This window comes from Phyllostomus hastatus, unplaced genomic scaffold (genome assembly GCF_019186645.2).
Source record: "Phyllostomus hastatus isolate PE091 unplaced genomic scaffold, TTU_PhHast_1.1 phas_scaffold_501, whole genome shotgun sequence".
Classification (NCBI taxonomy): Eukaryota; Metazoa; Chordata; class Mammalia; order Chiroptera; family Phyllostomidae; genus Phyllostomus; species Phyllostomus hastatus.
Window position 1 is genome coordinate 27,655,125 of NW_025334033.1, and position 15,111 is coordinate 27,670,235.

General features: G+C 35.5%; 1 protein-coding gene across 10 annotated transcripts in view; it reads right to left on the minus strand.

Moving 5' to 3' along the window:
• Positions 1–15,111, minus strand: part of HERC1 (HECT and RLD domain containing E3 ubiquitin protein ligase family member 1) — a 179,421-nt gene that overhangs the window by 92,652 nt on the left and 71,658 nt on the right. For all 10 annotated transcript variants that reach the window (XM_045822533.1, XM_045822531.1, XM_045822528.1 and 7 more), the window contains 6 exons: positions 14,650–14,841; positions 14,009–14,230; positions 11,394–11,567; positions 3,569–3,683; positions 3,357–3,477; positions 1,106–1,277 (listed from right to left, as the gene is read on the minus strand). In XM_045822533.1, coding sequence (XP_045678489.1) covers positions 1,106–1,277; positions 3,357–3,477; positions 3,569–3,683; positions 11,394–11,567; positions 14,009–14,230; positions 14,650–14,841 — 996 coding nt within the window. The remainder of the gene's footprint in view (positions 1–1,105; positions 1,278–3,356; positions 3,478–3,568; positions 3,684–11,393; positions 11,568–14,008; positions 14,231–14,649; positions 14,842–15,111) is intronic.

Here is a 15,111-nt window from a genome sequence, read left to right on the forward strand (position 1 = left end):
AAACTTTTGCAAGGATTATGAATTAATCTACGTGAAGCATTTGACCCAGGGCCCAGCATATATTAGGGGTTCAAAAACAGTAACTACAGATGACTATGATGCTTTCTGTTACTATAACTGAGGGTTATACTTTGCTACTGTTTTTTTACCCTTTGGCCTTTGCTTTCAGGAGTTCCTAGGCTAAGTTTTAAGTTCAACAGCAAAAAGTTTCCTCAGCCTAAGTATTTCAATAGCTATTGTCCCTTCCCATCTCCAACCCCCTTTTTCTCCATTTAGATCTTATCTTTTCCTCTTGTTTCAACAATTTTTGGTCTTGTTTTGAGCCACTTCAAGATCATTTTTAGAAGTAACGAGAACGGAAACTGGTAATAAAGTAAGTGTCCAACTGATTGATATATACAGACAATACCAATACTAAATACATAGCTGGCCATAATGTTAGATCACAAAATGAACATACACTTTAACTTGAAATAGCCAAATCACTCAAAAGATAATAGCAAATGGTTAAAAAACTTTAATATTTCTCTTTAAGTATAAAAATAATTACCTTTAAAAACTATCTGTAGCCTCAGAATATAAAAGTATGGAAAGTGTTATCTACCCGGCCAATAGTATTCTCATGTATATTCTTGCTCCCTTCTGAGAACGGTAGTGTAGTCAGTGGGTGAAATTTATGATTTTAGAAGTTCAACATATACAAATAATTGGGCTCTCCTAGTAGTCATGGAAAGGGGGCTCTCTTCCTTAGCACACAGAGGTTGGCCGCACAATGGATAACTTGGCCCCTGAGAGGACATACTTTGAATAACCTTATCAATGACTCATGGGCATCATTTCCTGCATGAGATTCAGTGGAACCGGTATGGTTTCTAAAAGCCTGCTTCCAGAGCTTTTTAGCCCCAAACATGAAATTCAGTAACTTCAGAATGGAACTAGCGCAGAGCTGAAATGTTAACTAATGTAAATTCAGATCACCAGTAGAATATCAGATTCTTTTAGAAAAACTGTAGAGAAACTTCTGTCTTTCTCTTTCTTCTCCACTCAGTTCCCTTACCAAAAAAAATGGTACAGTGTGAATCTGTAAAGTAAGGTATATACTCACTGCCAGCTGTCATCACTTCATGTTCACGTTCCTCCTCCTCATCCTCTGGCTCTGGATGTCCCTCTTCCCTCTCTCGCTCAGCCTGTTCCTCCATTTCAGCTTCTTCGTCAATGGTCCGGGTAAATGAATGCTCCTGAGGATCAACATCTGCAGAGTCTTGGTTTTCTGAGATCTGAAAGAAATGATGAGAGCCACACATTGAATGTAATTTTCAAAAACTTGATTAAGACCTTGACTTTATCATGAAAAATATTGCTAATATCAATAATAACATGTGAATATTACTACAAAAAAAAGACATACTGGAAAAACTGAAAAAATTAAGACCGTATGTACACAAAATACAGAGACACCTATATACTCTCTTCCTCAGTATTTTTATTACAATGTCTTCTTATAAACTGGTATTCAAATTCCTATTCAGCTGTAAACTACAGAGCTGCAACTTAAAATGAGTTATGACACCAAGAATAAAAAGGTACTTAAAGAATATGAATTTTGATTCCATTCATCTCCCTTAAGTTCTGTATATTATTATTCTCTATAAATGTTTAATAATTCTAATGTAAAACTGTTTTTCTTTTACTTTTTTGGTGAGAATATTTAATTTCTACTCTCAGCAAATTTCAATTATACAAACAGTATTGTTTTTAGTTTTTTTCTTTACTTTGTTTACCCCTGAAAAAAACAAAAATTAGAAACTTAGGAAGAACAATGTTAGTTTTATTTCCATGGCGGTTATATTATCCAGCAGTAATTTAGAGGAAAAAGTCCTTAAAACAGATGCTAAGAGAGATGCTAACAAATACCCTAACAGTACTATATCGTTTCCCCCACAAATCTCAGTATAAAGCATAAGTAAAAAATTTCAATGATAACTTCAAATACATAAAAAAGTTATTTTGTAATTCATGTAAATAACAAGAAATTCACTGAGATGGGGATACTGAACAGTCGGTCTCATGCAATACATAAAGTATTATCCCCATATATGGGAATTTCAAATATGAGCCTCAACAAAATGCCAACTTAACATATTTCACAGAGTTTCAAGGTCACTAACAAACAGATCCACAAATATTAAATAAGAGCATGCTAAAGAGTAATATAATAGAAATGTAGAGATAAAGTTTGATTTTTAAAATCTAAAATCTGAATAACAGAGTACAAAGCACCCATTGTATAAAGTTTCAAAGTAAGCATTTGTGAAGGTGATGTGTTATACAGGCTTATACTTCTAAATACAGGATCATGTTATCAGGATTACCAAGCACTTTAAAATCATCTCATTTTTGGTGTATGAATTAACATATTCTGCTGTGTATAATGCGCTCCTGTGTATAATGTGCACCTACGTTTTTGGTCCAAACTCTCAGAAAAAAAATCTTTTATTTTATTTAATTCAATTTTTATTTAATTAATTTCAAATTATTTATTTATATTTAGATACTTGTTTGTATTATAAAGGAATTTTAGCATTTAGTTTTGAATGTATAAGAAATTTTATGTAACAAATAATTACAAAACACAAAAACAGATACAAGCTATTTCAGGTACTACCCATGTATAATGAACATCCTTATTTTTCCCTCAAAAATTTGGGCAAAAACATGTGCATTACACATGGAGAAATATGATACTTCTGGAACATCCTTAATAAGAGCTTTCAATCTTTACTCCCAGTGGTGAACAACTCTTAATACTAGAAGGCTTTTTCCCCTTATATTCAGCTAACAATGATTCTCCATTCAATTGTTACCCTTTGGTCAGCAAGGAACACTTTTATTTCCTCTCAAACACGGAAGCTCTTTAAGTATTTTTAAGGCAGCTATCCTGTTACTCCCCATTTCTCTAGTTCTTATAGAAGATGATTTTTGAACCTTTCACCAATCCAAGGTAGTCTGTTGATACCCCTCATAAATTATTAAATAGGATAATTCAAATGTGGTCTGACCAGCATAAAATAAAGGAGTCATATTTCATATGATTTAACAATTCATTTTGTTATTATCATTTATACAGTCTAAGAGTTTATAAACTTTCTTAGCAGCCACATCATAACTTGATAAATGTAGGGTTAAATAAACCCCAAAACTTTTACTTGTCCAATTTTTTTCACTAGAAAAAGAACTGTTTAACATTTTATTGTATATCTGCAATAAACAAGATACATTTCTTACTTGACATAAACCAATATAAAACTCTCACAGCTTGCAGAAAAACATAGAAATTAACTGATTGCCAACTTTACCCATCTGTCTCGTGATGATGACCTGGTCTGAATAAGTTCAAGGCTCTTGCAAGCAAGTAAGCGACTTCGAACTTTGTACACACAACGGTACACTTCCGATAAGCTTTTACCAGGTTGATATCTAAATAAAGAACCAAAATAGAAAAGTTACCCAATGATTTCTAGCATCATGAGAGCAAATACATATCTGAGGATAGTTTTAAGTTACTTGCCGGCTTTCTCCACATGCTTGACTAAGTAAATTTGTGTGTTTCAGAAGAGCTGCGAGAACAAATCTAGACACTGTGTCCAAGAGTGATTCATTGCTTAGAGTTGCACTGTCCCAATCTGAAAATAAAAATGATAAATTGACATTTAAAAGGGTGCAGAAAACAGTTCAGAGGTCATTTTAATAGCTTTAAGTAATCCAACAACTGAATGTTATTTTTCTTCACAGTTATTTAATAAATACACTACCAGATCCTACATACTGTTCTGTGTGCTAGTGAACAAAATTGAGTCCCTGGTCTCACAGAGCTTATATTCTAGTTGAGGAGAGCCAGGGAGACAATAAGTAAAAACATTAATATGACAGATAAGTGCTATAGAGGAAAATAGAGCAGGGTAAAGAGAACAGGGAATATTGAACTGTGTGGGGTTGCTATTTTTTCATTGCATTTTCAGAAAAAAGAAGAGGGATGGGAGGGGAGGGGAGTGGAGGAGAAGGGAGGGGAAACGCCCCAACTGGGTATCAAACCTGCAACCTGGGTATGTGTCCTGACTGGGAATCGAACCTGTGACCTTTAGTCTCCGGGACAATGCTCCATCCAACTGAATCACATCAGCCAGGGCTGGGCTTGCTCTTTTATACAGGCTGGTTTGGGAAGGTCTCTGATAAAGCTACAGTTGAGCACAGATCTAGGTGAAGTACAGGAAGAGGCCACATAGAGACAGTGTCCCCTCCAAAATAACTAGGTTAGAGGCCCTGAGGTGGGTTCATGGAGGCTAGTGTGGCTGGAACAAAGTGTACTTGCAAAAGAGTGGTAGGAGACATCATAAGGCTGGCTACAACTAGATCACATAGGGCCTTGCAGGCCACTGCAAGTCCTCTAGGTTTTACTTTGAGGGAAATGGGAACCACCATTAGAAGTCTTTGAACAGAAATATGACATGATCTGACTTGTTTTAAAAGACTCATTCCAACTGCTGAGTGGAGAACTTCCTATAGAAATAGCAACAGCAGAAGTAATTATTGCAGTAATTCAAGTGAGAAATGATGGTGGCTCAGATAAAAGTCAGAGCTATAAAGGTAATGAGAAATGGCCAGATTCCATATGTATTTTGAGGGTAGAGTTGAGAGGATTTGCCAAATGTGACAATATGTGAGAAGTCAAGGTTGACTATAAATGTATTCAGAATGTGGTTGGCGTTTACTGAGACAGGAAAACCACAGAAACAACACTTTTAGGGGGTAGGAAGCTAGAATCAGGAGTCTGGTTTTGAATGTTTTCTATTAGATATCCAAGTGGAGATATTGAGTAAACTAGTCAGGTGTTTATATATCTGGTATTTGAAACCATGAAAGTAGGTATTGGTAATACGTGTACATTTAAGTGGGTAAGAAATAAAACATTTGAACAGAAATGAGCACATGCAATTGAAAATCCAAATCAGAGCATTAGATGATGAGAACCATCAGGTGCTTTCTTTAATTCCATGTTAGCGTAGCAATGCTGCACTGTAAAAGTGCAGTACAGTCAGTAAATGCCACATGGTGGTGGGATGTTTCCTATCTATTCCACTCCTGGGATGTCTGCTAGACAGACTGTTAATTTGACAAATTTACTGTACCACTTAAAAGCAAAACAAAACAAGATACCCTGGCAAATATTAAGTCCCAAGTTACCTTTATTTGTCCTAATCTCTGCTTAAAACTGCTATCCCAAGAGATAAAATGTAATATCTTGGTTTTTCAGTCATTTCTGTATGCTTAGGTAAAAAATTAAGTTCATATTTACCTATTTCACAGGTGAAAACTGACAATATAAACATGACAGATTTTAAGAAATTCTTAAAGCCCACAGAGAATCTTAAAATGACAGTTTTTATAACATACAAAATTTTTCCACATCAGGTTCCTGACAGACTATCTGTTCAGGGACTGACTGCTTGCTATCCTGAGAACTGTGATAACTTAAAATCAAACATGACCCCCCGTTCAACCAGGCTAGTAATTCAATTTAAAAGCAAACTAAAGTAACACCCTTTGCTGTGTTTCAAATGTAGCAAGAATTATCCTCCTATGCAATTTTTAAATTTTATTTATTTTCCTTTTTATTTAATCTATTGGAGTGACATTGGTTCACAATATTGTATTACAAGTTTCAGGTACACAATTCCACAACACATCACCTGTACACTGTACTGTGTGTTCACTATCCCAAGTCAAGTCTCCATCCATCACCATTTAGCCCCCCATACCCCTTCCACCTCCCCCCACGCTCCTCCCCATCTCCAACCACCACACTGTTGTCTGTGCCCGTGAGTTTGTACTCTTTTTTTCCCCTTTTTGCTCTACCCCCTTACCCATTCCACCCCACTGCCACTGCCAACAGCTGTCAGCCTGCTTTCTACATATGAATCTGTCTCTATTTTGCTTGTTACTACATTGTGTTCATTAGATTCCATATGAGTGAAATCATATGGTATTTATCTTTCTCTGACTGGCTTATTTCACTTAGTATAATGTTCTCCAGGTCTGTTCATGCTGTCGCAAAGAGTAAGATTTCCTTCTTATTTATGACTGAGTAGTATTCCATTGTATAAATGTACCACAATATCTTTTATCCACTCATCTACTGGTGGGCACTTGGGCTGCTTCCAAATCTTGGCTGTTGTAAATAATGCTGCTATGAATGCAGGAGTGCACATATTCTTTCAGTGTTTCAGGTTTCTTTGGATATAATGCCACTTTAAATGTGAATGACTTGAAAGATCTAATAAAAAAAATAGGGTAGAGCCCTTGCCAGGTAGCTCAGTTGGTTAGAATGTTCTCCCAGTATGCCAACGTTGCTGGTTCAGTCCCAAATCAGGACATATACAAGAAACAACCAATAAGTGCATAAATAAATGGAACAACAAATTAATGTTTCTCTCTCTAAAAATCAATAAAATAAAAAAATTTTAAAAAATAGCTGAATGGATAAGAAAACACGACCCATATATATATAATACTGTTTACAAGAGACCCACCTCAGAAAGATACAAACAGACTAAAAGTAAAGGAATGAAAAATGGTATTTCACGCAAAGGGAAAGGGAAAGAAAGCTGAGGTAGCAGTACTTATATCTTACAAAATAGACTTTAAAACAAAGGCCACAGTATGAGACAAAGAAGGGTACTACATAATGATAAAGGGAGCTATCCAACAAGGGAATATAATCCTTATAAATATTTATGTACCCAACAAAGAAGCACCTAATATGAAAAGCAAATCTTGATGGACATAAAGGGAAAGATGGACAATAACAGTCATAGTGGGGGATTTTAACACCCCACTGAGTTCAATGGACAGATCATGGTCAGAGAGAAAATCAACATGGAAATAGCAACCTTAAATGATACAGTAGATAAGATGAATTTAATTGCTATCTTCCAAGCATTTCACTGTAAAGCATGAGAATATACATTCTTTTTAACTACACCTGGAACATGTTAAGACACAACACAAGTCTCAAATTTAAGAAGAGTAACATCATAACCAGTATCTTCTCTGACCATAATGGTATGACACTAGGTATCAATCAGAAGAAGAAAAAAAAAAAAAAAGAAAACACACAAAGGCATGGAGGCTAAATAGCATGTTACCAAACAGTGAGTGGGTTAACAATGAGACCAAGAAAGAAATCAGAAGATACCTTAAAACAAATGAAAAGGAGAAGAAAACAACTCAAAACCTATAGGACACAGCCAAAGCAGTCCTAAAAGGGAAATTCATAGCACTGCAGCCTACCTCAAGAAACAATAAAAATTTCAAAGAAACAATCTAACTAACACTTAAAGGAACTAGAAAAAGAGCAACAAAAAAGCCCAAAGTGAGTAGAAGACAAGGAATAATAAAGATCATAGCAGAAATAAATGAAATTGAGTCTAAAAAAACAATACAAGCTCTGGCCGGATGGCTCAATGGGCTAGAACACTGTGTTGTACACCAAAAGGTTGTGGGTTTGGTCACCAGTCAGGGAACATACCTAGGTTGAAGTTTGATCCCCAGTTGGGGCATATGTGGGAGGCAACTGATCGATGTTTCTCTCTCATATCAATGTTTCTCTCTTTCCCGCCCCCCCGCCTCTCCCCCACTGCTTCCTCTCTTTCTACAGTAAAAATCAATAAAAATATCCTGGGGAGAGGATTTTTTTAAAAAGTAAAGACTTACTTAAAAAAATATAAGCAATAATCCCTGGCTGGTGTGGCTCAGTGGACTGAGTGCCAGCCTGAGAATCAAAGGGTTGCCTCAACAAATGAGGCAATCTGAACAAAAGGAATAAATTTCCTAGAAGCATACAATCTTCCAAAACTGAATCAGAATGATTCAGAAAATCTGAATAGACAGCAACTAAGGAAACTGAAGCAGTGACCAAAAACCAAAATTCCTAAACTAGATGGCTTCACAGGTAAATTTTACCAAACTTTCAAAAAAGAATGAGCATCTCTCCTTCTCAATCTATTCCAAAAAATTCTAGAGGAGGGAAGACTTCCAAGGTCATTTTACAAGGCCAGCATTATCCTAATTCCAAAACCACATAAAGACACTATAAAGAAGAAAATTATAGGCCAGTATCCCTTGTAAACATATATACTAAAATTCTCAACAAAATTTAGCAAACTGGGTCAAGCAATACATTAAAAAGATCATACACCATGATCAAGTGAGACTTTTATCTGAGGATGTAGGTGTGATACAATATCAGCAACTCATTAAATGTGGTATACCACATAAACAAAGCAAAGGATAAAAACCATGTGATCACATCAATGGATGTAGGGAAAAAAATGTCCTGGCTGGCGTGGCTCAGTGGATCAAGTGCCAGCCTGAAACCAAAGGGTCGCGGGTTCGATTCCCAGCCAGGGCACATGCCTGAGTTGCAGGCCTGCATGAGACGCAACCACACAATGATGTTTCTCTCCCTCTCTTTCTCCCTCCCTTCCCTTCTCTCTAAAAATAAATAAATAAAATCTTTAAAAAATAGATGTAGAAAAAGTATTTGATCAAATTCAGCACGATTTATGATAAAAACTCCCAGCAAAGTAGGATAAAGGGAACAAATCTCAATGTAATAAAGGCCATATATGACAAACCCACAGCCAATATCATATCAATGGGCAAAAACTAAAAGGGTTTCCTTTAAGATCAGGAACAAGACAGGCATGTCCACTTTCACCACTCTTATTCAAAACAGTACTGAAGTCCTAGCCACAGCAATCAGACAAAAAGAAGAAATAAAAGGCATCCAAACTGGAAAGGAAATAGTAAAATCGTCACTATTTGCTGGTGACATGATACTGCATATAGAGAACCCTAAAGATTCCACCAAAAAACTACTAGAACTGATAAATGAATTCAGTAAAGTAGCAGGAAACAAAATAAAAACCCAAAAATCAGTTGCATTTTTATACACCAATAATAATCTATCAATAAGGGAAATCAAGAAAACAATCTTATTTATAATTTCATCAAAAAAAGTAGGAATAAATTTAACCAAAGATGTAAAAGACCTATACTCAAAAAATTATAAGATACTGGAGAAAGAAACTGAAGAGGATACAAATAAGTGGATACATATACCTCCAGGTAATTTTTTAAGTAATGAGTTGTTTTTAAAGATCTTCATTACAGTTTTAATCATTTCATACCAAGCACTACAGAATGTTTCCACTATTCAAGCATAAAGTCTAGTATACAGTGTATAAACAATTCAGCAAATGGAGCCATACGATAAGTTTTTATTCATCTTACGTTTACATATACTTTTTAAAAAGTTCTCACTGCAATGGAACAGGTGATAATATTAAAGAAAACTTAACTGCCCATTCCAAGCAAATGTGTATACATAATAATGTCAGAAAATACAACTTTGAAAGTAAACTATTTTTGTCTCCATTACTACACTATTTTTATACCTCCAGCGGGAGTCAACATTATAGAATAAAAAAAATGAATGATAAACTGGATGAGATTAAAACTTTCAAAGGTATCATCTTGCTGGTGTTTTAAAGGTCTGAATAATATATATCTCATTTCACTTTTATTATACAAAGTAAAGTAGAATAAAAGGTGAAAATGTATTTACTTTTAACAGTTTTGCCACAGAAGAAAGGAAATCCAAAGAAATAGGGGGGAAACTAAATACAGGATAAAAAATATATAACATGGAAACAGACAACTAGAAATATGTGATTCTGAACAATCCAGGTCACTGTTAAAAGGGAAGCTAAAAATAAATCAGGCATATCCTTTGAAAACTTGTACATAAAATTAATGAAATATTATAAACTGAAATGCCACCACATGCATAGCACTTTACTACTGTGCTTCACAGTACACCTTATTTCAAACTGGTATCTTCACCAGCACTCCAAAGTAGCTGACTATTTTACAGAGGAGAAAAACGTCCAGGCCCAGAGCTGAGACATCCACATTCACATATTTTCAGTTCTGACACTAGGGTTTGCAGAGGAAAAAGTCCATTAAACAGACTTTTATACAAAATCCATTTACAATGCATGGAATCCTTCAGTAAAAAGACTGCCTCTGGATTTATTTTTTATATAAACCTCAATTGTCCCATAGTGGGTTTGCTTCAAGTGGGATACGTGTACATTAAAAAAAAAAAAAAGAAAAGAAAAAAAGGAAAACCTCTAAAGTATTTTCCACAAAGAGGAAAAATAAATTTTTTAAATGTTATTCTTAAAATACCCTTTTCTATAAAATGTAATAGGGTGAGCCCTATGATTTTCTATTTACATTTATTACATATACAGGGTCCAGCACACATAATGTCCCTCTTTTATTACAAAATTATAAACATGTAATTCTGATAACAATATCACACTCAACACACCATATGACATTTTAGGTGAAATGTTCAAATTAAAACTATGAATTATTTCACCCATATTATTACTCTACCAACCACACTCAAGCAGGTGCTACTTCTGCTGGACCCTGTATATGAGTATTATGAGCTATCCACATACTGGGTTGGCCAAAAAGTTACATTTGTTTTTTTCTGTAAGATGGCTTTTATAATAGGGCTTAGTTGTCTTTAACTTCACCTGAAACAATTTTGTGAAACTGTATTGTGACAGCTGTCATATCAGTGTGCATTTAATTTAAAAAAAAAAAAAATCAGCCCTAGCTGATGTGGCTGGTATAATCAAAGGGTCACTGGTTCAATTCCCAGCCTGGGCACATGCCTTGATTGCCAGCCAAGTTCCCAGTAGAGGGCACACAAGAAACATTGATGTTTCTCTCCCTCTTTTTCCCTCCCTTCCCGTCTCTCTAAAAATTACTAAATAAAATCTTTAAAAAATAAACAATTTTAAAAATACATCAAAGTTGGTGAATTTTTGTATAGCCAGCATAATATTAAAGATGGAAGAAAATATGCAACATTTTTGGCATATTATGCTTTATTATTTCAAGACAGGTAAAAATACAACTGAAACACAAAAAAAGACTTGTACAGCATATGGAGAAGGTGCTGCTGCGACTGATCAAATGTGTCAAAAGTGGTTGCGAAGTTTCATAATGGAGATTTCTCACTGGATGATGCTCCATGGTCAGGCAGACTAGCCAATGTTGACAATGATCAAATCAAGATGTTAATTGAGAACATTCAACGCTGTACCATGCAGAAGACAGCTGACATACTCAAAATATACAAATCAACAAAGTTACTGGTAAAAATGAAAAATGTGTCTTTTATTTATATGGAAAAAAACATACAGACTTTTTGGCCAACCCAGTATTTATCCCCTTTATCCACTTCATCTTACCTTTACTAACAGCATAATCCTGCATGCTGATCCAAAGGCTTCGTGCAGGCTCTTTTGAACAACCCAAAGCCAAGTCTACATAGACAGCAATTTCAGGCCTCAATTTGTAGTCAAAAGGCTTCTGTTCTTCATTTCCCGAAAGGGCTACTTCTAAGAGGCAACTCATACATTTATCTAAAAATGAAATTATTTGTTATTAATTTTAAACCTCATAAATGTTGGTGCCACAAAATCCTACCACATTTACTTAATGCATCTAAAATGATACATTTCAAACCAGTTTTAAGTAGATGCTACAAAGTTCTTTAATGTTTCTCAACTGGAGACAGAATCACATCTTCCACCTTCCCCAGGAGGATGAGTGACAAAACCCCAGGGAGGCGTTCTGGCACTGCAGTAGGCAGGGCCTACGCTTCGGCAACAAAGAACTCTCTTGTTCAAAAACAGAATGAAATCCTCTTTGAGAACATGTGACCATTGGAAAAGAGACTAGACAAGAATGTCTTCTTTTTTGTAGACAAAGGGAAAATAATCAGTTAAGTATGATTCAAGAGAGATCACAGATACCATAAACATTTGTTCAGGTGGTTCCTATCTTTTCAATGGGACATTTGGTATTCTGAAGTAATTTTCCATTTAAAATACAAATACAATGTTCTCTAGATGATAGGTTCTTGGACTAATGCCAAAAGTCAATTTAACCCATAATATAATTTAATAATCAGATATTTACAATTTTACAAAGGACAAATATCCTTTCCTAATATATTTTATAATTTAAAAACTGAAAAATAACATTAAAACTAAAAGTGATTTTATTCATACTAAAGGCCAGTTAACTGAGTAAATAAATAGAACAGAAATATGAGGAAGGCAGAGATATATATAATTGATACTTTTGTCCTAGGAGGACATCTGGGACTAACACAGAATTAAATACTGGTAGCACTGTTACCATTTTTATGATGTTAAATATCTCATGAAGAACCATAATTCTACTTTTTTTTTGGATACATGTATCACAAAGTACCAGTCTAGCAGTCATCAGCCATGGCCAGAATCACCTTCTAGTTCACAAATGAAATAATGAATATACATTCCTATTTGGAAGATGAAGAAAATCTTCAACAACTCTCCTCATTCCACTCTCCATTCCTCCCCCCAAGAACAGAATCTTTCTGTGATTTCTGTCTTTGTTTCCCCTTTTGAGACCTCTTAGATTAGATTTCTCTTCGACTTTCCTTCATGGACACTCTCTGAGTCTCTCTCTCTTACCAAATAATAATGAATTTTTTACATATTAGATATATATGTAAAAGATACATATAGATATATAAGATATATATCAGTTATAAATAAGATTTATATAAAAGATATAAATAGATATATATCTCATGTATATATGATCATATAGGCTATCAAATCTAACTCACTATTTTATGGATTGAAATTAGAGGCCCAGAAAGATTAAAGGACCTTCCTAGTAAAACAACTAGATCATCTGTCCAGGAACTGGAGAAATCCTCATGTTCAGACAGTCAGAGAGCTAACTTAATAGCAATGTAGACAAATGGGAGATGAGGCAGAACAAAGGAATCCCTAAAGACACCATAAATAGGGAGGAAAAAAAATGAGAAATCACATAAGGTAACACCAGCATGAAAGCAGAACCAGCCAGGAAGATGAGAAAGCCCCTCACCTCTGAGAGGTGTTTGAAAATTGAACACTGGTAAATCATGGTAGGTAAACTTACAAAGCTTTATATTCTATGAAGCAATTTCATAACCTTACAACCCCAGAACACTAATAATCAAGCATTTTCCCATTTTTATGAGTTAGGTGACTTGCCCAAAATGAGTGCTAAATACTGATAGAGTGGGCCCTCGCCGGTATGGCTCAGTGGATTGGAGCATCATCCCATAACTGAAAGGTTGCAGGTTCGATTCCCAGTCAGGGCACATATCTAGGTTGTGGGTTTGACTCCCAATCAGGCCAAATACAGGTGGCAACCAATCGATGTTTCTCTCTTACATGAATGTTTCTCTCTCCCCTTCCTCCCTCCCTTCCTCTAAAAGCAGTGAAAAAAATGTCCTCGGGTGAGGATAAAAACAATTAAAAACCACCTGGCTGGTATAGCTCAGTGAATTGAGTGCAGGCTTGTGAACCAAAGGGTCTCTGGTTCGATTCCCAGTCAGGGTACATGCCGGGGTTGTGGGCCAGGTCCCCAGCAGGGGGCATGTGAGAAGGCAACCACATGTTTATGTTTTTCTCCCTCTCTTCTCCTTCCCTTCCCCTCTCTCTAAGAATACATAAAATCTTTTTAAAAAGAAAATAAATGAATCTTTAAAATAAATTTAAAAATAATGGGACAGAATGGGACCAGGACTACATTTTCCTAGTTCAGAGGCTCTTTTCACTACCCAATGCTGAAACACAATGCTGCAGGATTTAACTGCTTTTCTGAGGGCTCCAAGTTACAGTCTCAGATCTCGTACCCTCCTACTGCTGCTTTGTTTCCTATCAGTTTTCTAGTTAGCAAATCCAAAATAAGACAAATCTCTAATAGAGGTTCAAACACAAACATGTATTTTAAATGTTGCAAAGAAGCACATTACCTAACTGAGGGGTGTCCATTTCTACGCCGTCACTAAAAAGTGGTGTTTTCATCCAATATGCAGTGTCCTGTTCCTCTGGAGACACAGGGGATCCCTGGAGCATGCCACCAAGACAGCGCCCAATAAGGAGAGCAATTGTTCTTTCCAGATCCACAAGCCACACCCAGGACTGAGCTGGCTGAGGTAATGGCAGACCAGCAGGATCAATCAGTTCTGGCCCTCCTGAGACAAAATCATTAATAATTGTATCTTCATCATGTATTCAAGATTCTCAAGCTTTTTCCTATACTAACAATAAGATATTAAAGCAAAATAATTTTACAAGGAAAAGAAATTATAACATTTTCTGTATATATTCCCTTTATTAGGCTATAAATTTAAAACATATTCAGATAAGTTATGCTATCAAAATGTTCTTTATAAAGTTTTTCATTTTAATTTTAATGATACTGTTATATATGAACAACTTCTTAAGTTTTCCCATATAAGTGCCCACTTCAGACTGTAATCTCTGAGAAGATAACAACTTTATCTCTTTCATTACGTAACACACCCAAGTGTCAGATATAATTTACCTGATGCATGCGAGGGGAACCATTTTTCTCAAAAGTATTATTTCCTCTTTTACCATCTTTACTTACCGTGAAGAGGCCACTGTAACTCTTGGTCTTCTAACAGAGCAGCAGCTGGCAGGAGTCTATTAAGGCAATCAAGAGGTGGCAACAAGTCGAGGAGGTAACTCAATAAAGGCCGAGCCACGGACACGGGGAGTAATAACAAGGAATTAACAATCTGGCAGAGCATACTGCCTGCAGCTGAGACGTATATCACATCTATGAAAGGTAAGAAATTCAACATGGATCAATTGTTACAAAAGTTAAAAACAAATTTAACCCAGAACTATAGTACACTAATTCAATAACTCTTTGCTGAGCATGTATCTGGTAGCTGGTGTGGTATTAATATTTCCTCACTTTCACAGAGTGCCCCCAACAGACACTTTGTGGGAAAGCATACATCTATCTCCTGCCAACAAATTCAAAAGATTATAGCTTCCTCCCTTAAATGCACTATCAATTTCTGATTCACAAATTTACCTTTTT